At 45.5% G+C, this 23,792-nt stretch overlaps 1 protein-coding gene and 1 pseudogene across 1 annotated transcript; one reads left to right on the top strand and one right to left on the bottom strand.

Moving 5' to 3' along the window:
* Positions 1-7,860: 7,860 nt before the first annotated feature.
* On the bottom strand, positions 7,861-8,390 carry LOC127210547 (xyloside xylosyltransferase 1-like; annotated as a pseudogene).
* A 13,767-nt stretch (positions 8,391-22,157) lies between these two features.
* On the top strand, positions 22,158-23,112 carry LOC127211021 (olfactory receptor 10H2-like). The gene has a single exon (XM_051170852.1). It carries the CDS (start codon positions 22,162-22,164, stop codon positions 23,110-23,112), a length of 951 nt encoding a protein of 316 aa, XP_051026809.1. The 5' UTR covers positions 22,158-22,161.
* Positions 23,113-23,792: the final 680 nt, after the last annotated feature.

Raw genomic sequence — 23,792 nt, 5'->3', positions numbered from 1 at the left:
ATCACACTTAAATGTTTCGCGCAATTATATGCAATGGAGCTTGTCACAGAGTGGCTAAGAAAAGGTTAAACAAGGTCAAAGAGTCTGTCCTAAGTCAAAGGCAGAGAGTTGAAACTGGAGCAAGGAAAAGTAGGGGACCAAGTCTTAAGCAGTGCAGGTACAGAGGTGGCAAACGTGTGTGCAGAGAGCGGCTGGCTGTTAGTTTGAAGGGAGCTGAGTGGCCCAGGCAGGAGAAGCTCTGTGGGACTGAAGTGGCAGGAATCCTGGCCTGTGGTAAGTTTCCTGGCTCTTGAGAGTTGACAAGAGACCACTGTGTTCCTGCCACACTTTGGGCTTGGGGTCTTCCTTCTTTTCTAGTCCCAGAAAATGGGTTGTACCTCGTGTGGGTAATAATCTCACCTGGCTGGAGCTTCTGATACGATTTATATTTTCAGAAATTATTTATTGGTATAAATAGTTGTTAAGTTTGTGTCTCCTGGTGTGCTGCCAGAGGGTGTCTGTTTATGTGTGTAAGCAAGATACAAGGGTTACTTTTCTTGGCACATGTTCTAAAATGAAGCAAACCAGGTAAGACTGTTGTTTAATCAAAGGAGCCGTTGATTCTAGGTTTGGCACAACAGCAAAGCTGATAGGTGGCAAAGAGGTGGTTAGGGAAAGGAGAGTCCCAAACCAGGGAAAAGGAGAAGGAATCCCACCCATAGAGATATATAATAGGCGAGAAACATAGGCTTCGGATTGTATTACTCATCTGGACTTAATTTGACCCGAGAGATGGATTTCCTGTAGTTTACAAGAATCCGTTTGAGTTTATAAAGGGAGATAAATTTCAGACACATTAGCATCATCACTGTTTGAAATCTGTAGTGAAATACACATTGTTAGACATGAACACATTGTAGGAAAAGACAATAGACATACAGTATAGTACAGGCTTGGGAAAAGAACTTGGTGTTAAGAGTACAAATACAAAAAAAAAAAAAAGTACAAATACTCTGAGTTAAGTTTGGAAAGGCAGAAGTCTTTTTGGCTTCTGTGGAACAGTAACAAAAGGAAATTTAAAATCTTGGAACTAGGGTGGGATTGTATATTGGAATGACTTACCATAATTAGATTAATAAATTGGAGCTCCATTGATCAGTCTCAATACTTTGAACAGTTAATACAATAGCATAGTAACAGGAAGAAATAAAGCATTTGTTTAGACATGTTGACCTTTATAACTTACATTTACTAACTTTAAAACATGGTCTTAAAACACCTTCTTGGAAGCTTTAAGCAATAGGTGAAATTGATAGTTAAAGTTTGGTCTCCTGCACATGAAGAGGCTGGACTTTCCCAGGCTAGAAGCTGGCCATGTGACTATGTAACCCAAGTATGAATTTGAAACAGGCCTGTAGCATTATCCTGGATGGCAAGGCTGTTGAATTTAAGAGCCATTTGTACTCTGACAGGTCAAAGAGCTTGAAGGCTGGACATGTCCACAGCTCCTGTGCTCCTTGAACCTCCAGTGACTAGGCACAGAGAAGAAGCCTGCGTGTGAGCAGTGACATCCTAGGCCAAATTTGCCAACAGGCTAGTCAGTGGGACCAGCATCCCATTCTGGTTGCAGCAGCTGTGAGACCCTTGTCTCGTTTTGGCTGTATCTGAAACAGGTCCCTGGCAGAGCTGGCTCAGGCTGGACCCCGGCAGGAAAGGGTGTTGCAGACCTCTATTTTTTTTTTTTCCAGAAGTGGTGGCTAAGGCCTGGAGTAGAGTTTGTTATAACAGAGCCTATCAGGAAGGCTCCTTTCAGGTTTTAAAGATTTTACCCACATACCCTAAATAGGAGAGAAAAGAGGTTAATAGGAACAGAAGAGATAGACTTTTTTTTATACCCAGTTCCTTGGAGGATTCCAATAGACCAGTTAAACAGTAAACCAGCAATTCAGGGAAGGGGCCTGTAACTGCTGCAGCAGGAGCCCAGAGCAGTAGCCAGAACCCAGAGCTGCAGCTGGAGCCTGGAGCCTCGAAGCCTTTGCTGAAGTGGTTCTCTGTAGGAGCATCTTGAAGTGGAGTGATGAACAGCCAAAACCAAAAAAGCCCCACCTCTTGTTTTGGGAAAACACACACACACACACACACACACACACACACACACACACACACACACACAGAGAGAGAGAGAGAGAGAGAGAGAGAGAGAGAGAGAGAGAGAGAGAGAGAGTCTGTTTTCAGCAGAAAAGCACCGCACAACCTCACACAACTCTGTTTCACATCCCACACTTGGGATCAAAACCAAAACATGTTTTACAGCACACAGTTTGGTTCCTGCTTGCTGCAGGGTGTGGCCGTATGGCTGGCATACCCTGCCTTCTACCTGAATTGCCCAGTCCAGGGGCAAAACTCCCTCTCTTCCAGAGGCCCTTCACTAAATAATCCAGACATTTTTTGCACCCACCCCAATTCTGCATGTCTCCCCTCTCTCTCTCCTCTGTCTCTCCTCTCTGTGCATGCTTGATGGTCTTTCTGTCTCTCTCTGTCCCCTCTCCCTAGCCAAGGTATTTGTCTTTAAGGGTGTCAAATACAGAGACGGCTTGAGTTATCCAGATAATACTCGAAGGGCAAGCTTTAGGAACAGCCAATGACCCACTGCCCTCATTTCCCTGCATGGGGACAGCCAGCTCTAGGGTTTGCCTACTTGGCCATCAGAAACTTAGCAGGGAAACCCTCAGCATAGAGGAGGCTGCTGCAGTGCAGGGCTGTTTTGAAAGTGAGTCAGTGGCAGGGTGTCCTCATTGAGAGGGCTCTGCCTTCAGGAACAGACACTGATTGTCCCTGAAGGCTATGGAGAAAAGTGGCTTTGGGCCACAGACAAATCTGTAGCCGAACCGTTCCCCAGCCACCTTCCGCATGATGCCTTTTTCATTTTAAAAGCATCGAGATCAGCTCAACTTGAAGTTCATGGCTGGCCAATTCTTCTGGATACCTCAACACTGGTCCTGTCAGCTTAAATTCTATACCTCGCTCCATCAAGGCAGTGAAGTAGGGATTGGCAGGGTCACCAAGAAAGGTGACAAGGAATTGACACAACTGAAGAGCGCCTCTCCTCTGCCAAGGCGCCCTCATCTTGATACATGGTGAGCTCCTGCTTGACCCTGCCTTCCAATATTTCAGGCACCATTCAAATGTCATCAAAGTTGTCCTCAGACCATGTTGCCAATCAGTCAGTCTCCACATGTTCAAAAACCTCAATAGGGAATAGAATTGATAGTTCTTGGGATAGATGATTAATAAACAAAACCCAAAGCCAGATGTGGTGGTGCACGCCTTTAATACCAGCACTTCGGAGACAGGGGCAGGTGGACCCCTGCCTTTGAGGCTAGCCTGGTCTACAGAGTGAGTTTCCGGACAGTCAGGACTATGTAGAGAAACCCTGTCTTGAACCACACTGCCCCCCCCCGCCACCTAAATAAATTTAACAAAATTTTACTATGTGCTTTTTTTTTTTTTAAATAGAAATGGTGGAGAAAACATGAATATGAAAAAGGTATGGAGAAATAAGTCACTCACGCCTAACTGTGTGTCTGATACGTCACAAAAGACACAAACCAGAAGCATCAGCAACATGAAGAGGAAAGTGTAAGCAATTTGAGAACACTTCATTTTCCTCTCAGTGCAGTTAAAAGCATGAAAGTTCACATACTGGGGAGCAACCTACAGATCACCCCTGGAATGATCTTTGTTTCAGCACTGGTAACAATCATGAGATGATCCACACTGGAGGAAAAGACCACAATCTAATATAATATATTATAATATTATATTATATAATGAATATAAGCGGCATTGAAAAGCATTTCTTTCTTCCAGTTCCTTTACAACACACCAGCAACTTCACAGTGGAGAGAAGCCCTACGTGTGCAAGCAATGTTTTCATTACAGTTCCCTTTGATGCCACCAGTCAACACATAGTGGGAAGAAAGCTTGTGTGTGTGAGTTGTGTGTGTGAGTTGTGTGTGTGAGTTGTGTGGGAGAGCTTTTACTTCTAATTCCATTCAAATGCATGAGTGAATTCCCACTGGAGAGAAGCCCTATATATGTACCCAGTGTGAGAAAGCCTTCATTTTCCACATAGCCTTTTTACAAGCATAAAACAATTCACCACGAGTAAGCTTAAATACAGAATTGGGGAAGGCTTCATCGTCACCTAACAACACTTAGGCGTGGAGAGAAATGCTATGAGTAGAAAACATGTGAGAACACCTCTCAGTTCAATTCATAGACTTCTGGAGAGCAACCATGTCTAGAAGAGATAAACAAACAAAAGTCTTCTTTTGGCAAACAGGTATGAGATCCTTTGGCTGTTAAAAACCACAAGAAAATTAAGCCTAGTAGCCGCCAGTGCAGTTCCTGTAGACGTTCCTCATATGTTCAGTGCTATTAGTGAAAGTCATGGGAAGGTCTTGACTTAAGTTATTTTTTAGAATGCTTCAGATAATCTACAGTCTGTATAAGTGAACCAAAAGCTATAAACATGTTGTGGTTATTTGGAACATGTAAGGTATTTTTCTCCTTTTGTTTCCAGGAAGGGAAACCCAAGACACTATTGAATTGATCATCCTCCCATTTCTGTTTTTTGGAATATTTGGATTAAATCTGTCTATTTCTACATGTAGTATGCATAGCTCAGAGTAGCTATCTAGACTGTCTATTTATAATTTTAGCTCTAGAAAAGACGTGTGAACTATGCAAGAAGCAAGTGACTTTGTTGAAACCCAGAGATATATTCCAGTAAGAACTATATCTGAAAAATAACCGTAAGGACAGAACGTGCACTGTACTAATGGGATATAATATGATTAAGCTTATTAAAGCAACAGTGTATGGGCTTAGTGAGTAGTGTGTTTTATATCAACTCATGGAGGGTATTTTTTCTTTCATTTGAAATTGGTTACTATTTCACAGTGAGTTATGATGCATCATCAGTAGGCACATGTGTTAACCTTAAACCATTGTAGCTAATGGGACATTGAAATTATATCTTGTGAATATTAGGATTGGGGGCTAGGCTATATCTCAGTTGGTGGAGTGCTTGCCTATCATTCGTGAAGTCACAGGTTTGATTCCCAGCACTGCATAGACCAAGCATGGTAGCATACACTTGTAATCACAGCACTCGGACAGGAAGATCCGAAATCCAAGGCTGTCTTTTGTTACATAGTGAGTTTGAGGTCAGCCCGGTACCAATAGTACTCCATCTCCTAAAAAAAAAAAAAAAAAAAAAAAAAAACTATCATTCATTTTCATAAAAACACTTTTTAAAAATGTACTTCATATGTTCCACTTTTGTGTATGCTTATTTTTCATGCTGTTGTTTCTTGTAAGTAGTATCTGTCTCTTTAGAATTTGAACAATTTTCAAACGATTTGTAGTTAACAATGTTAATTTTTAATCTATTCAAAAGATAGACATAAATATCCCAGCATAACCTTTGATCAGAGATGATTTATAACTTTATAGAGTTGGAGAGAAGGTTCAATCAATAGTTAGGAGCACACACTGCTCCTGCAGAGGACCCAAGTTCGGTTCCCAGCACCTAAACTCCATCACTGTCTGCAGGTCTAGCTCCAGGGAACCTAACACCCTCTTCTGACTTTTTTCAGACTCCTATACCCTCCTGTGCCCACATACACAGACATATACATATAAGTCGCACTAAAATATATCCCTTAAAAAGTGTATAAGTTCACCTAGGTTTTAGTTCCATGTTGAATCTCACTATTGGGCTGGTGAGATTGCTTAGCAGGTACAACACTTGCAGACAAGCCTGGTGATTTGAGTTCAGTCCCTGTGGCCCACATAATGGAAGGAGAGAACCATACCCCTCAAGTCATCCCGTGACATCACACACATGCTGTATCATGACTGTCCCCCTCCCCAATACGACAAGGAAATAAATGAAGTTTCATTTTATTTTTGAAAAAAATTTTTTGAAATTATTATACACATACAATCTTGGCATTTTTTAATCATGTAAATTTTGCATTTCATGCATATGTTTTATGCCTTTTCTTCTGGTTGTAATTTCTCCTTTTGTCACTACGGTGAAACATGCAAGTGTTAGTACCTCATTGCAGACGCTTAGGTACTTTCTTAGCTACTAAATGAATACTAACGTATTTCCTAAAGTCAACATACAGAGATGCTTCTTGGCTCCCAATTAGGGAGGCAAACAAAACCCATGGTAAGGTGAAAATGGAGCAGGAAGCATACTTCCTGGCAGGGAGCACCAAGCCTTAGACTAGTACACTTGGAACGGTCGCTCAGGCCAAGCACATATTCTGAGATTTGGAGAAGCTAGTTTTTTTTTTTTTCTTCTTCTTCTGTGCATTCTCTTCTCTCTCTCTCTCTCTCTCTCTCTCTCCTCTCCTCTCTCCTCCTCTCTCTCTCTCTCTCTCTCTCTCTCTCTCTCTCTCTCTCTCTCTCTCTCTCTCTCTCTGTGTGTGTGTGTGTGTGTGTTTCTTTAGTAACCAGTTGTGAAGTGTAGTTTCAGAAACAAACAACTCATGAAGACATAAGCATGTACCTTAAGCATCTCTCTTTCTCTCTCTTAGGAAGTCCACATCCACAACCCAGGGTGTGACTGCCCTTTTCTGCAATACTTCTCTTTCTACTTAACCCCCCTATGCAAATCTATTTTTTTAAAATCTCTTTTTTTTAAAAAAAAAAAAAAACCAATTCTGTTTCATACTGACTCACTGAAATTATTTCTGTACTGAAGTCACAACTGCATCTTTACCTGCATAGAAGTCTGGAAATGACTCATCAGGCTGCTGCAGGTGGCACAGGTATAGAAATATTATTTCTGTGAAAGAATGGGCTTTGGCATAGTGTCATAGGAAATTATGGGTTTGCTTATTTTTTTTCCAGAGACCGCAATGAGACCAGTAGGTCACCCCTTTCCAAGCCCACCCAGTTGTATTTGTGAACTCTTAGGCTGCTCCCGTGTCCAGATAATTCTAGTGCGTGCCTTGGCATGGCCAATCTCTGTTCTTTGATGGTGGATTTCATTCCTTAGTAGAGTCAGGTCACCTGGAGCATGTGAATGGACAAGGGAAAATGGGGTTCTGGGATATGATGGGGAGATAAGAGCTGTGAATGCTACAATAAGGGCATAAATATGTGCTCAGGCCTTATCTAAAGGGGTACGGCGCCTGAAGCCTGCACTGAGCTAGGTGCACATCCTGAGGAGGTGCAAAGCCTCCTGGGAAAGGATGTGACATTCCTTTGGCCGCTTAATCTCTGGGCTGCTTGTTAAAACCCTGACTCACTCATTCAGTGCTCACTGGGAACTACAGCAGCACTGCTTGTTCTTTCTCACAGGACAGAAGCCTGTCGCTCTAAATGCTTACTGTATTTTTCGAATCATAAGAAGCACCCCTCCAAAAAAAAAGTGTGGGGGGCATTAGGGTGCACCTCATGGTCCAATTACTATTTTTACTGTTTTTCTTGTTTTACTGCTTAGAAAACTGGATGTGTCTTATGGTCAGGTGCGTCTTATAGTCTAAAAAATATGGTTCTTGATCTGGCAAAAGCAAGTCCTTTAAAGAGGGTTTAATTCCGTGTGTAGGGTGCAACTTTCCTTCCTTCCGTATCTTCAACCACCTACTGGAAGTCATCTGTGCCTGTCCTTCATGATGCCCAGAAGGGCAACAGCCTGAGCACCAGGAGTGCTCAGCGAAGCTTCTTTGCATGGCCACTGGACAGGGACTGGCCAGCTGGGAGGCCTGCAGCACCTGGATCCTAAAGGGTACCCCTGCAGAGTCACTCTTTCTTCCTCAGGCTCAGATGCCCCCATGGGCACAGCGGGTAAGCTTGTGCCTAGTCCTCCGGGATAGGGGTGGTGCTGTCTCCATGGTAGATCTTGACATGGCCCTCACAGTGAAAGTAAGCCTGGAAGAAATCGCTGTAGCCATGGTCCTTCCACCAGGTGCACAGCTGCCGGTTCCAGGTGCAGTCCAGCACATGGAAGAGCTCAGGTGCTTCAGGCCAATCATGGTGAAGAAGTCCTGGTCCGCCGAGGTGGCCCGGGAAGTGGTACTTGTCTGAAAGCTGCTGTACTCATGCAGGCTCCAGCAAACTGCCGTGGAGCAGATTGGTGCATGGCCTCCAGGTTTAGCAGCATTACTCCACTGTTGAAGCCAGGAAGCCCTTCAGGAGCAGGGTCCCCAACTCTGGTCTTGGGGTTCCCGTGGCAAAAGTGCCAGAATGTGTGCGTGTAGATGGGCTGCATCTTTCTGGCTGTGCCAAATAGCAGCACCTGGCAGGAAGTTGTCAAACTCCCCAAACAGCTCTCGGATCTTATACTTCCGGTCAAGGTGCAACTGAACGATCTGCAGGATCTCTGCCATCTTGGTATCACTCTGGCGCCTGTTTCTTCATCCGCGTTCGGATAGTGACTTCCGGTTTCCTTTTTAAAAACTGGAGAGCGTGGGATAATCAAGAATCATGCGCTCTAGAGGAGACTCATCTGGTGAGCAGCCAAGCAGAGCTGGTGGGAAGAGAAGCTTAGTGAATTCTTCTCTGTCGTTGCACATCTTGTCCCCGTGATAGCAATCGATGTGACAGAGGCTACAGTTGCCACTATTCATCACGGTTCATTCATGCCAAGTTCTGAGCAGGGGCATGCTGTGGCCTTTTCTATCTGAAAAGCATTCTATTTGGTCTTCTTATGGGAATTCGACTTCTCTACTTAAATTCTTTATTTGATATTTTCTACCCACTCACTCAAAGCAATGCTCAACTAGACTGTCTACCTCACCACAGGTGTAGCACCCACATGTGAAGGCTCTCCATGGCCAAAGGATTACTTACCTCTGGGTTTGGGGTTGCTAGATGTAGGTGGGATACCTCACAGGAGGCCATGTATGTCTGTAGAGCTGAAATAATTAAAAGGAACATCCATCGGACATTGGCCAAACTCGACACCTGTAATAATAATCTTAGCTGCCACTTAGCCAATGCTCCTCATACTGCGCTGGACTCTGATTCCTTCTTAAGCTGACAGGTACGTGTCATTGTTATCACCGTTCCACAGGTCTCCGGTGTTTGTGACCTGACCACATACCCTTTTTATTTTTTTTATTTTATTTTATTAATTTATTTATATTACATCTCAATTGTTATCCCATCCCTTGTATCCTCCCATTCCTCCCTCCCTCCCATTTTCCCCCTTACTCCCCTCCCCTATGACTGGGACTGAGGGGGACCTCCTCCCTCTGTATATGCTCATAGGGTATCAAGTCTCTTCTTGGCAGCCTGCTATCCTTCCTCTGAGTGCCACCAGGCCTCCCCATCCAGGGGACGGACCACATAACCTTTCACAGTGGTTCCTGTGGACTTCAACCCTAACCATAAAGAGAGTGTGTTCAAGTCTCCCTTAACTCTTTTATGGAGTCACCTTAATTTCTAGTTCTATCTATGGCCACTCCTGTTTCACAACTTAAACCACCCTCTTCCCACACAGATTTTTCATCTCGCTTAGCATAATTAATCTGAGTTGCTGAGTTGGTCTCAGGAGACAGTATCTAAAGGACAAGTACGTGTATCAAGATGACTCAGCTCCTACCTTTGTGCGGGTGTTACTTGCTGGATTCAGAATCCTTTGGTCCTGGTGAGGTCCAACGCAGAACGTGGAAAGTTTCTGTAGTTAGTAGTTTCTCAACTATGTCAAGAATCTAATTTTGGCACAAACAAAACCACTTGGGTAACTTTTCATGTTGTCCTTGTTAGTTTTATTGTGCTTTTTGCATGTGTGTGTGTGTGTGTGTGTGTGTGTGTGTGTGTATGTGTGTTTGTCTCAACTTTAGATTAGATAAATATATGCGTGTGAGTATGCATACCATGCTTTTATTATGGATTGAACATTAAGCAGAAGTCCATTTTGTGTGTGTGTGTGTGTGTGTGTGTGTGTGTGTGTGTGTGTGTGTGTTGGGGGTAGGGTTCTGGGATAGAACCAAAGGCCATATAGCTCAAGCACTGATTTATATCTAGAAAAATAAATTCCTTGTTTAAGAAAAGCACACTGGAGTAATGGCTCAGTTGTTAAAAGCGTTTGTTACGTTGGCAGAGGACCTGGGTTCAGCTTCCAAAGCAGCTGCTAACAACCATCTGTAATTCCAGTTCCAAATGATTTGATGTCCTCTTCTGGCCACTGTGAGAACTGCATACAACGGGTACACTGACATATATGCAGATAAAACGCATAAAATAAAAATAAACGAATCTAAAACAACAACAACAAAACATCTGGGCAGTGGTGGTATACACTTTTAATCCAACACTCAGGAGACAGAGGCAGGTGGGTCTCTGTGAGTTCAAAGCCAGTCTGGTTCACAGAGAGAGAAACCCTGTCTCAAAAAGCCAAAAACAAACAAACAAACAAATAATCTAAAGAGAGATAGTATGTACAATACTTCTAATGCATTAACGAATGGTATGAAACTTCAGGAACAAAATTAACAGTGTCTTGGCCAACCTTAGTGAAGACAAGGGCATCTCCACATGTCACCCTCAAAGCACACTGGCAGAAACGCTGCTGCAGGGCCCCAGCCTAATTCCTCAGAGTGGAACTCAGTGACACTCACATTGTGGCTTCTGCTACCCTTGAATCTCCACTGATTTAAACTGCCTCGATTGGAACATCATCCGCCCTCTTGGACCGCCCTGGGTTATATTGATACAGGTGAGACTATGGGTCCCTTCTTGGGGGTTCTTATATTTATTAGTAAGGTAATTTAAGAATAGACTTAAATGGAACCTTGAGGACAGTCATATTGAAACTAAAGAAAGGAAAATCCCCGAGGGCAGAGAAGTGGGAAATCTCAGCAGCTGCCTAGAAGAACACAGGAGAGAAAATCTACTCTATTAAGCTGGCGCGGAGTTAGACACACAGGGAACAAGAAGCCAGAGTGCGAAGGGAGCCAGCAGAGAAACCATAAGGAAGCCCCAAAATGCCCAGGAACCCCAAATGTTAAGCAAGGCATGCTTAGTAGACAAGTAGAAAGAACTAATACAATATTTGTTTGCCTGCTTTTTTATTTTTACTATTCATCTGAGCTGAGGGGAAGAGAACACAAGAGGGTTTTTTGTTTGTTTGTTTTTGTTTTATGTAGACACTTAAGAATAGTAAATGGCATGGATGTTATTTTTTTCCCTAGAACATCATTCTTTTCCCAGAAAGTAGAGGACAGATTCTCACCTGGGGCCCTCACTGTCAGAAGGGAAGTTCTGGAAGGCTTGGCTTCTTACCCCACTAGCTCATTGCAAGAATTGGCTGGTACTTGTATGTGTTTTCACAGTAACTGGGAGGGTTGATACGCATGTCCCTGTGACTGTGTGTTCCTGATGACATCTGCCCAGAGCTGCACTGACAGTTGTGCTGCCTTGTGTTGGGTCAGAGATTGTCTATATGTAAAGTCACAGATCTGCTGGCCCTTCCTGTCCTCTCTCTGTGGCAGGCTAGGCAAATCCACCTGATGTGTGGTCTCATTCTCACATCTCCACTGGACTCATTTTCAGGAAGGTCTACAGGCTAGAACTCTTGTTGTGTCTTTGTCCTTTCTGGACTTTGAACTACAGAGAAGAATGTGAGATGGGAACGGTAATGGGATAGACAACGAGATTGTATTATATGAAGGATTTAATACAGAAAAATAAATTAGCCAGGGTAAAGAAATGGCAAGGATAGTGATTGTGGATCTATAGGAATGTGTTTGCTAGGCACACTCAGGGTCCAAGGTTTTATCATACACAAAAGGGGGAGGAGCATGAAGAGAAACACTTCTTAACCAAGTTTCTGTTTAAAGAAAAAAAAATCCCCGAGAGAATCCAGCTGAGGGATGCTATGGCATTTATGTGCCAGGCAGTTACAATGTGTTGTAAGAACCTGCCATCTCTAGCCCTGCTCAGAAATATTCTGTGCACATCAGTCAAAGCCCCTGGGCTTCTGTCCTAGAGGACACAATAGAGATGCACAAAGTTCAATTGTTTTTACTGGCTTTAAAAAGCCAAATGGGACATCTTTCTGCAAACTGCCAAACTTTCCTGCCATAACCGTCCCCAGGAAACCAATTTCAAGTTTTGCCTGGACTCACATCAGGAGGATTTTCAGTATCATCTGGGGCCTCGTTAAAAGTTGGCAGGCAATTGCAGTCTCCACTTCATTAGCACAAATTACAGAGCCTCTGAGGACCAGCCACAGGGATGCAGGCATCTGAGGTTGATGCATACACGGCTGTGAGCTAAGATGGAGAAATCACAGCTACTCACTGTGGAGCAACGGTTCCCAGGTGATTTTTCTGTTTAGTTTCAAGCCTAAACTCTAGTGTCTGCCTAGGAAGCAAGACCTACAGTATTGGAGGTAGCTCTCTGTTTCCCAAGACACAGAAGTCCCAGGGACCCAAGGAGCCAAATGCTACAAAAAGTACTGTGACATTGTACCATGCAGCACATGGCCTCCATGAGCACTCCATGGTCCTGGCACACAGTCCTGCAGGGCTCTGACACCTCTCCCTCCACTGTAGTGCTCAACATCCTGTCATGTAAATAACTCATCTAGCAATGTTCTTCTCACCCCACTAAAGTACACAGCCTCAAGAGGACAGGAGCACAGTGGACTTCTTCAAAGATGTGCTCCCCCGGCTCCAGTAGATGCTGGGTTCAGTAACCATGGGAAAACAAGCAGAAGGCTGGAGACACGCCCACTAGGAGAGAGCCTGTCTAACTGGCACAAGGCTCTGGGTTTACCCCCAGCATGGCAAAACAGCATGTAACAAACCATAACAAAGCAAAGCAGAAAAAAAATCCACTGGTGGATTGTCTAGAAGGCTCAGGAGTTAAAGGTCTTTGCTGCCTAATGACATGGGTTCTGTGGCCTGAGTTCAATCCCATGTAATCACATGGTAAGAGAGACCCAAACTCTGTAAGGTGTCCTCTGACCTCCACACTCATGCTGTGGCACGAGCACAGACACGCACACACACACACACACAGAGACACACACACGTGTGAACATACAAAATAAGTAAGTACATGTACTACCTTAAAAGTTAAAACAAAAAGAAAAACAAGACAAGCCAGCTAACAGGGCCTGGAGGCTGGCCCCGTGGCTAAGAGCACATACCGCTCTATGTGAGTTCCCAGAACAGGGTTCTCACACCTGTTTGAACTCCACAGCCCCAGGAGAACCCAAAGCCTCTGACTTCCACAGGCATTTGTCATTCAGCATCTGCCCAGCGGGTGGCCTGGGTTCCGGGTTCCAGAGGTCTGATCCAGGCAAATGAGAAAAGATGGACCTCGAGATCAAAGGTCCCATTGCTTGATCAGGGGTGCTTAGAGCACTCAGGGCAAGTCTCATGCACTAGGCCAGGGCATGGAAGGAGTTTTCCTCAGAGTGTTATGGTTTAGCTCTTTTAGAATGGCATCACTAGTATTAGATGGCAGTGGAAACTTGGCAGATCTAAAAGCCAGTGGTGACATTACAGCGTTACAGCTCTTTAGTTAAGCTGCTGTGCTAAGCATGACAGGGGCTGGGGGGGGGGGTGGGGGAGGAGGGATGCAGCAGACACTCCAGAAGGCAGGTTGGTGAAATTCAGGCCACGGGTGCTTCACCGGAGGTCAGCACCAATCTTCCCACCATGAAGTGGGCTTCAGCCGCTGGGCAGAAGCTCATAGAGGTCAGCGGCACATGGCAGACTGACCAGCAGTCAAGTCCAGGGAAGTCTTATTCTTCACGAGCCCATCCTTCCCTGGAATAAATGACAAATCTCAGGCGGTCATGGTGGAGGGAGAGATCAAGCCAACCTTTACTCAGGAATCAGGAATTTATAAACCTTGGGCAGCAGGCAGGGGTTTGAGGGTGAATGTGCCTGATTCTCTAGGACTAGAGGTGACAGGATTCTTGATTTACATGCAGTGGGCAAAGTACCTCATTTACATGCAGAGCATGAGGTCCTATCACAAGAAGTAGAACATAGTACATAATCATCTTATAGGTGGGGGAAGAAATTCCAGGTACGATTAAAGATCATTTGCTTAAGGCTAGCATCTCCTTAGCATAGGGTTGGGTATTTCCAGGAATCCCCAGGTGCTTGCTAAATAGGTTCTATCAGGAAAGAGTCAGGCCTGTAATCTTCCCTGCTGGCTATGTGATGCTCCTTAGAGTTTCTAGGGTTCAGAGAGGGGACCCCGCTGAGAAAGGGAATGCCTTCACTGTTACTGAGCTCAGAGGCTACCCAGAAGTGCCAGACTTTGCCCAGGGTCTGGTGAGGAGGGATGCAGAGCCAGCCTAGCCCTCTGGTCTCTGAGGTGGTGTTGGGGTGTCAGTGGTCACAGATATGTCCTTGGTCGGCTGGAGCTGGAGAAGGATCCCGTTCTAGCCCTCAGCAGCAGAGTAAGGTGGTAGAATAGGCCAGCAAAGCCTCACGAGCACTGATGCATGCACATAGCCCTCCGCCAACACAGACACATGTACATACACATAATTAAAAATAAAAAGAAATTCTTGTTTTAAAAGCAGCAAGTAAATTACATTCTCATTCAACTGAGGTGGCTGGATACCGTGAATTTCAACATCCTATAAATGCTTTTTATATAACTGATTAAATAATTGAAATAAATAAATGATTACTACTCCTTTGTTTTCCTGAGAGGCATTTTTCAGGTGCAGGTGGCATTATTTGAGTCCTGTCCTGTCCTGTGCATCATCATATCAGCATCCTCAGAATCCCAAAGATGAGTATGGGTTGGGGCTGCTGGGGTAATGGGGGAAAGTCCTTCCTATGTGGAGCCTTGTCTATCTTCTTGGGCATCTTGAGCCACCGTACACCTTTAGACCTGAGTTGCCTGTCCTAATGACCTTTTCTCTTTTCTTAGATGAGAAACTATCTTCTGACCTCAGATCTTTCGTATATGTGGGTCTTTCTGATTGGTGAATCCTTTACTCCCTCCCTGCATGTACTAATTATTTTCCTTATTACTGGGACAAAACCACCCAAGCAAAGCAACTTAAGAAAGGATGGGTTGGTTTTGGATCACATTTTGAAGGGAGTTATCTCACAGCTGGGAAGGCATGATGGCTGGAGCTTGAGGTAGCTGGTCACACTGCATCAAAGTCAGGAATCAGAGAACTGTGGTTGCCGGTGTTCAGCTCTCTTTCTTGTCTGTATGCAGTCTAGGTCCCTGGCCCGTGGAGCGGTGCCACCCACATTTAGGATGGACCTTCTCACTTGAGTTAACAGAATCATGATAATCCCTAACTGTCAGGCCCAGAGATTTAGAATCTTGGTGATTCTTAAGTTTTATTGAGATAGTAAGATTAACCATAACACCACCTCAGGAACCCACTTCCTCCAAGATGTCTTTGCAGATCAGTCTGCCCTGGTCTCCGAGAACGTTGTTTTCCTGCTGTTATAACTCCCAGATTCACCTCCTCACATGCCTTTACTGTTGTCAAAAATGTGAGTGCTTATCACCTCTCTCGTCTCTGCGTTGGTCCACAGGAGCAGGTGACCTGTGCGCACTGTCCACAGCACTCTCTCCATCTCCTGGATTAGCAATGGACTCAGATATTGAGGACATGTCATCTGTCAAGTGTGTGGTGACTGGTGCTGAGTCTCCTCTAAGTGGTTTTATAGCACATTGTCTTTAGGTGTCGTTGTCTTTAGCATGTGAGACAGCTACCCCTGCAGTCCCCACATTTCTCACTTCCTTTCATGAAGGACCAGATCACATTTGTGGTTTGATGACTGTTTATAGTCAGGCAGCTGCTTATCTCAAGAAGAAGAGCCCTGCAAAGCAAGCCACTGACAGAAATAGGACTCTTCAACAACCAGATGCAACCACCTTTTTGCTTTAGTTGAAGGCTGCTTTCCTCTCTCTCTCTCTCTCTCTCTCTCTCTCTCTCTCTCTCTCTCTCTCTCTCTCTCTCTCTGTCTCTCTGTCAACATTTATTTAATTATTTTGTATGGGTATGTATGTATGTATGTGAGCACACACCTCCGTGACTCATTTATGTGTTGTTGGGGATTGAATCTATGGTCTTGTGTATGATAGGAAACCATTCTACCAACTGAACTACCAGAGATGCTTCTATATGTAGTTTTAAAAGACGGCATCTCAGTATGTAGCCCAAACTAACCTGGAACTCAAGATCCTACTGTCTCAGCCTCCCAAGTGCTGGGATCACAGCCAGGGGCGACCAGGCCCTGTTATCATTTATTCATGGAGTTACCTACTATGTGTTAGTTATAAAAGACACTTGAGACTCAATGCTACCTTTCAACATTCCCAGGCAAGGGAGAGCAAATGTCATTTAGCTAACTTCAAGATAAATGCAAGAAAGGCTTGACTGTCTGGGCTCATTATAACCATTTTTTCTTCTCTGAAACTTCTCCAGGTTAAAAAAGAAGACTCATGTGTTTGGAATTGGACTGAAAAGACAAGGGAAACTGCCACACAGTCTCTGACCCAAGTCCAGGAAAGTGGGCTGTGACCACAGCACTGAACACAGGCTCTATGCACAGCAGGGGCTGATGTGTGCCTGAGATAGAAGATGGCTAGAACTTCTATTAATTGGACATCCTCTTGATTCAATTAATAGGAGAATGAAGCCACAAGACTCTTGTGCAAAGGGACTCTGCTTAGTTCTTCTCGTTTCTCCAACGTTCACACATGATTGGCATACTATAGGTGCATAGTGAACATCTGTGGCCTGAAAGAGAGCAGAGTCCGAGGTCAAAGAAACCTTGATAGGAGGAAAAAGAGAGGAGCTTATTCCAGGAAATCACATATACTGTGTCAGACTCCTCATACCAATGTGTTTCATTAAAAAAAAAAAAAAAAAAAAAAAAAAAAAAAAAAAAACTGCTCTAAGGTGAAGTCTCCATCGGTAAAGGTGCTTCTCACCAAGAATGACAACTCAGGATGGATCTCAGGAGCCCACATGGAGAAGGAGAGAAATAACTCCAGCAAGTTGTCACCCAACAAACACACCCACCCCTCGCCCTCTCCCCAAGCACACATGTGTATGCACACACGCGCACACACACACGAGGGAGGGAGGAGAGAGGGAGGGAGGGACTGAGGGCGAAGAAGAGGTAGGAAGGGAGACAGAACATGTAAATAAACAAAATCTTAAAAATAAAAAAAAAGCAACTTAGGCTTATTTACCAAAGAGAAAATAAATTCCAGAGACACCGATTCAAAATGCCTCCCCACCAGGCAGGGCTGCAAAACACCCCTGTGCCTGTATGTGGGCTTCTCCACTCTGTGCTAGGCTTACCGCTCACAGTGACTCCAGCCCCTTGGTGGGTTATCTCTGGGTACCCAGAAACAACCTTAGAGCCTTTTTCTGTAAGTCATGGCTTCATTTCTTCGGCAATTGTTTCTCCCTCTGGTTTGGGCTGGGGTATGTCAAACAAGTGTTTTAGGAGAGATCATATGGGGGTCCAGGCCAGTTCCTCCAAACTCTGAGTCTCTGGTTCAACCAGGAGGCTGGAGCTGAGGTCACAGCCATTACTAGGAGCCCAGTGGGGCTTCAGGACTGGCCCAAAGCCTTGCCCGCTCAAGCTTGCTCTTGTGTGAGCGAGGGCTCCCTGCCCCCCTCCCCCTCCCCTTTCTTCCCCCTCTCCCTCCTTCAGCATTTAATCACCAATCAACATTTATTAGGACTTAGTACAAATGAACTAGGCTTTAGTTTAGAAACGGCATTTTTTTTTCTTTTAATTTTGAAATATAGCCGTTTTCTTTTCTTTTCTTTTCTTTTTTCAAGACAGGGTTTCTCTGTGTAGTCCTGATTGTCCTGGACTCACTTTGTAGACCAGGCTGCCTTGAACTCACAGAGATCCGCCTGCCTCTGTGAGTTCTGGACGCTGGGATTACAGTTGTGCCGCTGTGCTTGGCCTTGAAATAGATTCTTTAACCCCCCCCACCCACACACACACACACCACACACACACACACACACACACACCACACACACACACACACACACCACACACACACACACACACCACACACACACACACACACACACACACACACACACACACACACACACACACACCAACACCACACACACACCACACACACACACACACACACACACACCACACACACACCACACACACACACCACACACACACACACACACACCATACACACACACACACCATACACACACACACACCACACACACACACACACACACACACACCACACACACACACACACACACACACACACACACACACCACACACACACACACCACACACACACCACACCACACACCACACACACACACCACACCACACACACACCACACACACACACACACACACCACACACACACACACACACACCACACACACACACACACCACACACACACACCACACACACACACCACACACCACACACACACACACAATGTGTCCTATTGATACTCTTTGTTCACATTTCTTTTTTCTGTCCCCTTCCAACTCACTCAGAACTCTTCCAAATCCATTCCTCCTACTATTTTTAACGTCCCCTTTAACAAAATAACCCACTGAGTGTAATTTGGCCTCCTGTCTGTGACCTGCATCCTAAGCAGGCTTCCTTTTCTAAGCACCTCCCTTTTCTGTTCCTTCTGTGGTCCAAACCACGTGCCAGCATCACTCTGTCCCTCAAGGTAACTCTTCAACTTTGTGCACTCAAAAGGGGCTTTGAGGGGCGCACTAAGCCAGGGCGGGCTGGTCCTAGTGAAGCTGGCACCAAGAAGGCTCCAGAGGCCTGGGGTTGCCTCTAGAGTACCCAGGCAAGCCCAGAGCGTATCTTCCTCGGGCTCTCCAGAGAGTGTTTCGCGAGGAATTTCAGGAGAGTACAAGAATAAAGGCAGGGTTCAGCCTTCAGCCTGCGCACCCTCTTACACAGCCTGTAGTGTGAGCTGGGCGGGGGTCAGCCTCGCCTCCGCTACCCCTCAGTGCAGCCCCTGCAGCCGCCAGCAGAGGTCAGTGTGACTCGCAGGCTGCCTTCCTGCAAGAGGCGCAGCCAGAGGGTTGGGGGTAGGGGAGACAGAGGGATTGTTGGGTGTGAGCCTTGACCCCCCAGTGGGAAGCTGAGTGCGATTCACGGGTGTGGTTCCTCATTCCAGGATCCTGCACCCAAGGCTTCTCGCCACTCCTGGTAGTGGGAGACTTGCACTAAAGCACCTGTTTTCAACCTGTGGGTCTTGACCCTTGGTGCGAAGGATCGAGCTACCCTTTCACAGGGGTCGTCTAAGACTGTTGAAAAACACAGATTGTACATTACGATCCACGACAGTAGCAAGATTACAGTTACGAAGTAGCAACTAAAACAAATTTGTGGTTGGGAAACTATTAGGTCTCAGCATTAGGACAGTTGAGAATTAGAGGGATGTGACCCTGGCATTAAGCTACCTACCGTCCTCTATGCTGTGCCCAGAGTGCGTGTGCGTATGTGCAGCGCTGACTGCACACCGGGCTTGGCACTGTGAGGGCGTGGCGTGTATCTCAGTGGGTGAGATCTTGCTGTTGGTGTAAGTGCTCAGGTTCCAGCGTAACTCATGTGCCTGTGAAGCCTGTGTGTGTGCTCGGCTTACTAACAGCCCAGTTTGTGGGAAGTGTGAGCAGGTGTGTGTGTGAGAGTGTCCTGCTTCTAAAGCTGCACAACCATGAAAAGTGCTTTCCTTAGGGAAAAGTGCAACCTCACACCTATGCTAGGTCAAGGGGCTGTGTTTTCTTTCTCTTCTCCCCCTCTCCTCTCCTCCCTCCCCTCCCCTCCCCTCCCCTCCCCTCTCCTCTCTTCTTCTCCCCTCCTCTCCTTGCTCTCTCTCCTTCCTCTCATTCTCTCTCCTCTCTTCCGTTTTTTTTTTCTATCTCGAGTTCTCTTGCCCTCTCTGTCTCTGCGCATCTCATCTCTCTGCTCAAAAGCCATGTCACTCCCTAACCTCTACCAGACTCACTATATAGTCCACGTAGGGCTTAAATTTCCTATCCTCCTGCTCCTGCCTCCAGTCTCCCATGCCCAGTGCTGGGGTTTCAGGTATAAACCACTACACCCAGATTCCCACTTTTTTTTTAAGGTGGGGTAAATGTCATGTAATGTACAGTTCACCTTTCTAAACACAACAGCCCAGAGGTATATAGTGTAGTCGCTGTGTTGGGCGACTATCATTTCTATTTGGTTTTAAAGCCTTTGCATTACCCCTAAGGTACCAGCAGTAGTCACTTCTCCTTCCTGTCCCTCAGTCCTTGGCAGCCATGAGGTCTGTTTTCCATCTCTCTGGATGTCTGTAAAAGGCGTTTCCTAGGAACAGAGGCAGAACTCACACGGACTCTTTTCTGTATTCTTTCACTTACCATCAGATTTTCCAGCTTGATCGTCTTGTACTATATACTCTATTCTTTTGATTCAGATCTCATTCACTTAAGTAGAAAACGAAGCATTTCATTTTAATGAAATAATTAAGCATTTAATTAGCATTCACAGTAATATACAAGCATGACATTTATTATTTCTAAGACCCTGCCACTGATACAAAGGAAAACACCACATTCAAAACAAAGAAAGCCAACAAAACAATAGAAAAAAAAAAAAAAAAACCAACCTAAATTCTAGCAGTCCAAAATCCGTAGGCAACCGCTCTCCACTCTACTTTACCCCCATTTCCTGACACCGCTTTGCTTTCTTTCCCTAGGTGGGCTTGCCTAGTCAGAACATTCCAAACACGCAAAGCACGCGCTGTGTGCGTCTTCCTGTCTGGCTTCTTCCACTCAGTACCCCATTTTCTAGTGCATTCCATATCGCAGCAGGATCTGTATTCTAACCCACCACTGAATTGCATATCAGCCAATTGCTCAGATGGGCCACCTTCTTAACCCGCCCACCTGCGCTTCACTTTACTTTGTAAAATCAATACGTTTTTCGCATCAAGACTGTTTGCAGCCTGGAGACTAAGCGGGGAGAAGCCCAGAGCAGAGAGGAAGGAATCTGTTAGAACACAGGGTAGGAGAGCCCACCATTCCCAACCCCTGGAAACTGAAGGCAGATGCGACCTGTTGTCACTTAGGGACAAAGAAGAGAGAACCACAGCTGCCAGTCTCCTCCTTTCCTGCACCAAACAGGAGCTTGGTGATGGGAAGGTCTTAGTAGGGATCAGGGAAAGGGAAAAGAGGCAGACTAGCTTAGCTGCCAGGGTGGTGACGGACACCTGTGAGAGTCATCGGGAGCTCTAGCTCTTCTTGGGCTAGATGCCAAATTCCAGGCTTACATGGTGAGACTTGGGTCCCCCCAGAGCATAACAAACAAAAAGTCACAGAGAAGAGATGGCACTGGCAAGAAGCCAGAGGCAGAAGCTCATCTAGTGTCAGAGGCTGCGTCTCCGTGGGGCTGCTGTCATGAGAGCAGCTCCTGGGCATCACACCGCAGCACATCTCAGGACTTCCTGGTCATCACCCCAGCCATACACCCCACAACCCCTGCTGCACACGGGTCATTGCTCATTTGCAATGAGTCTTAGCGATGGATGCAAACAGCCTGCGTCACACAGCTAGTGGGGTGGTGCAACCAAGCAGAGTCTGCATCTTTTCTCCATGGCTCAGTGAAGAGGTGACTTCCCTGGGAAGCTGCTGGAGGAGCTGCCCTTAGTCCTTGCAGCATCTGAATGTGTGAAAACAGGGAGAAGAGCAGAGAGCCTGATATGGGTGAAGGCAGAAAAGCATGGAGGGTGTGGAGTGGAGGTGTGTGGGACTGATGACAGTAATACAAACAGTAGCGCAAAAAATAATAAGCATTCCTATTGTTTATTAAAATCTAACTGTGTGTCAGGCTCTGCACTGATCCCTTAAGGTGTGTAATGTTATTTAAACCTCAACAGATTATTTGTTTTATTTTACAGGGTCTTACTATGTAGCCTAGGCTACCCTTGAACTTATGAGCTTACTGCCTTTACTTCCTGAGTGCTGAGAGATTAAACATGTACAAGCAGCAACCAATTCTTTTAGCTGATCACTTGGACAGGTATATTACTTTCTCTAGGAAACCTCCCTGGACAATATTCACAGATACTAGGCTTCTAAACATCTTACTTAATTCTACTCTCTTCAATCAGGCGCAACCAAGATGCTAGGACCGAACTACACCTCAGTGTCTGAATTCGTCTTCATTGGCTTCTCCAACTTCCCACAGCAGTTCACGCCTGTCTTCTTTGTGGTGATCCTACTGATGTACCTCTTCACACTGCTGGGCAATCTGTTCATCATGGTCACCATCTGGAGTGAGCGGAGCCTCCATACTCCCATGTATCTCTTCCTGTGTGCTCTCTCCATCTCTGAGATCCTCTATACGTTGTCCTTCATCCCACGCATGTTGGTTGACCTGCTCTCCACCCACCACTCCATCGCCTTCCTGGCCTGTGCCAACCAGATGTTCTTCTCCTTCATGTTCGGCTTCACCCACTCCTTGCTGCTCACCGTCATGGGCTATGACCGCTACGTGGCGATCTGTCACCCACTGCGCTACAATGTGCTCATGAGCCCCCGTGGCTGCACCCTCTTAGTGGCTGGGTCCTGGGCTGGAGGCTCAGCTGTTGGGCTGGTGGTGACAACGTCCATTTTCCACCTTCCTTTCTGTGGACCCAATCAGATCCAGCATTTCTTATGTCACGTGCCCCCGATGTTGAAGTTGGCCTGCGGAAGTAATCTGCCAGCTGTGGCTCTGGGTGTGGGGATGGTGTGCATCACAGCCCTCCTGGGATGCTTCCTCCTCATCCTCCTCTCATATGCCTTCATCGTGGCTGCCATCTTGAAGATACCATCAGCTGAGGGTCGACACAAAGCCTTCTCCACTTGTGCGTCCCACCTTACTGTAGTGATTGTGCACTATGGCTTTGCCTCTGTCATCTACCTCAAGCCCAAGGGGCCCCACTTTGAGGAAGGGGATACTCTGATGGCAACCACCTACACAGTCCTCACTCCTTTCCTCAGCCCCATCATCTTCAGTCTCAGGAACAAGGAACTGAAGAATGCCATGAAGAAGGCCTTCCTCAGGAAATTCTATTCTGCAAACAACTGAGTAGTCAGTACGGAATGATTGGCGGGTGTAGAGCATCACTTCACAGATGCCCAGTAAATGCATAGAACTTCAATTTCCTTTCTCTTTTTGATTTATGGATTCTTATTTACTAAAATTTAAGGTGTTTGCTGTGATACAGTTCATGTTTTATATAGTTTATCCGTCACAGTTCATATTTCAATCGTTTTAGTATGTTTGGAAGATTGCAACCATCAACATGATTAATTTTAGGAATATGTTCATCACTTAAAAAGAAAAACGGGATGGAGAGATGGCACAGTGGTTAAGACCACTTACTGCCCTTCCAGAGTTGCCAAGTTGGGTTCCCACTGTCAAATGGCCCACAACCTCCTCAGGCACTGACAGGTACTCACACAGGCACTTCTGTGTACATATAAATAAAAATAAATATTTTTTAAAGAAGAAAAAAATCATATCATGAGCCATTTCTTCCCATCTATTTTGATGTATGCTCGCTGTTTTGTGTGTGTATATCCGTATGTTTATGGGTATATATACACGAAAGAGAGGGGGTAGTTCAGGAGTGTCTATCTCAATCAACATTCAACTTGTTATAAACAAACAAACAAAAGCCTTGTTTTTGAGACAGAATCTCTCTATTTTGTACCTCTGGCTGTCCTGGAAGTCTCTATGTAGACCAGGCTGGCCTTGAACTCACA

This window comes from Acomys russatus, chromosome 28 (assembly GCF_903995435.1).
Source record: "Acomys russatus chromosome 28, mAcoRus1.1, whole genome shotgun sequence".
Classification (NCBI taxonomy): Eukaryota; Metazoa; Chordata; class Mammalia; order Rodentia; family Muridae; genus Acomys; species Acomys russatus.
The sequence above is the reverse complement of the archived record's forward strand: the minus strand, read 5'-3'. Positions and strand labels throughout refer to the sequence as shown.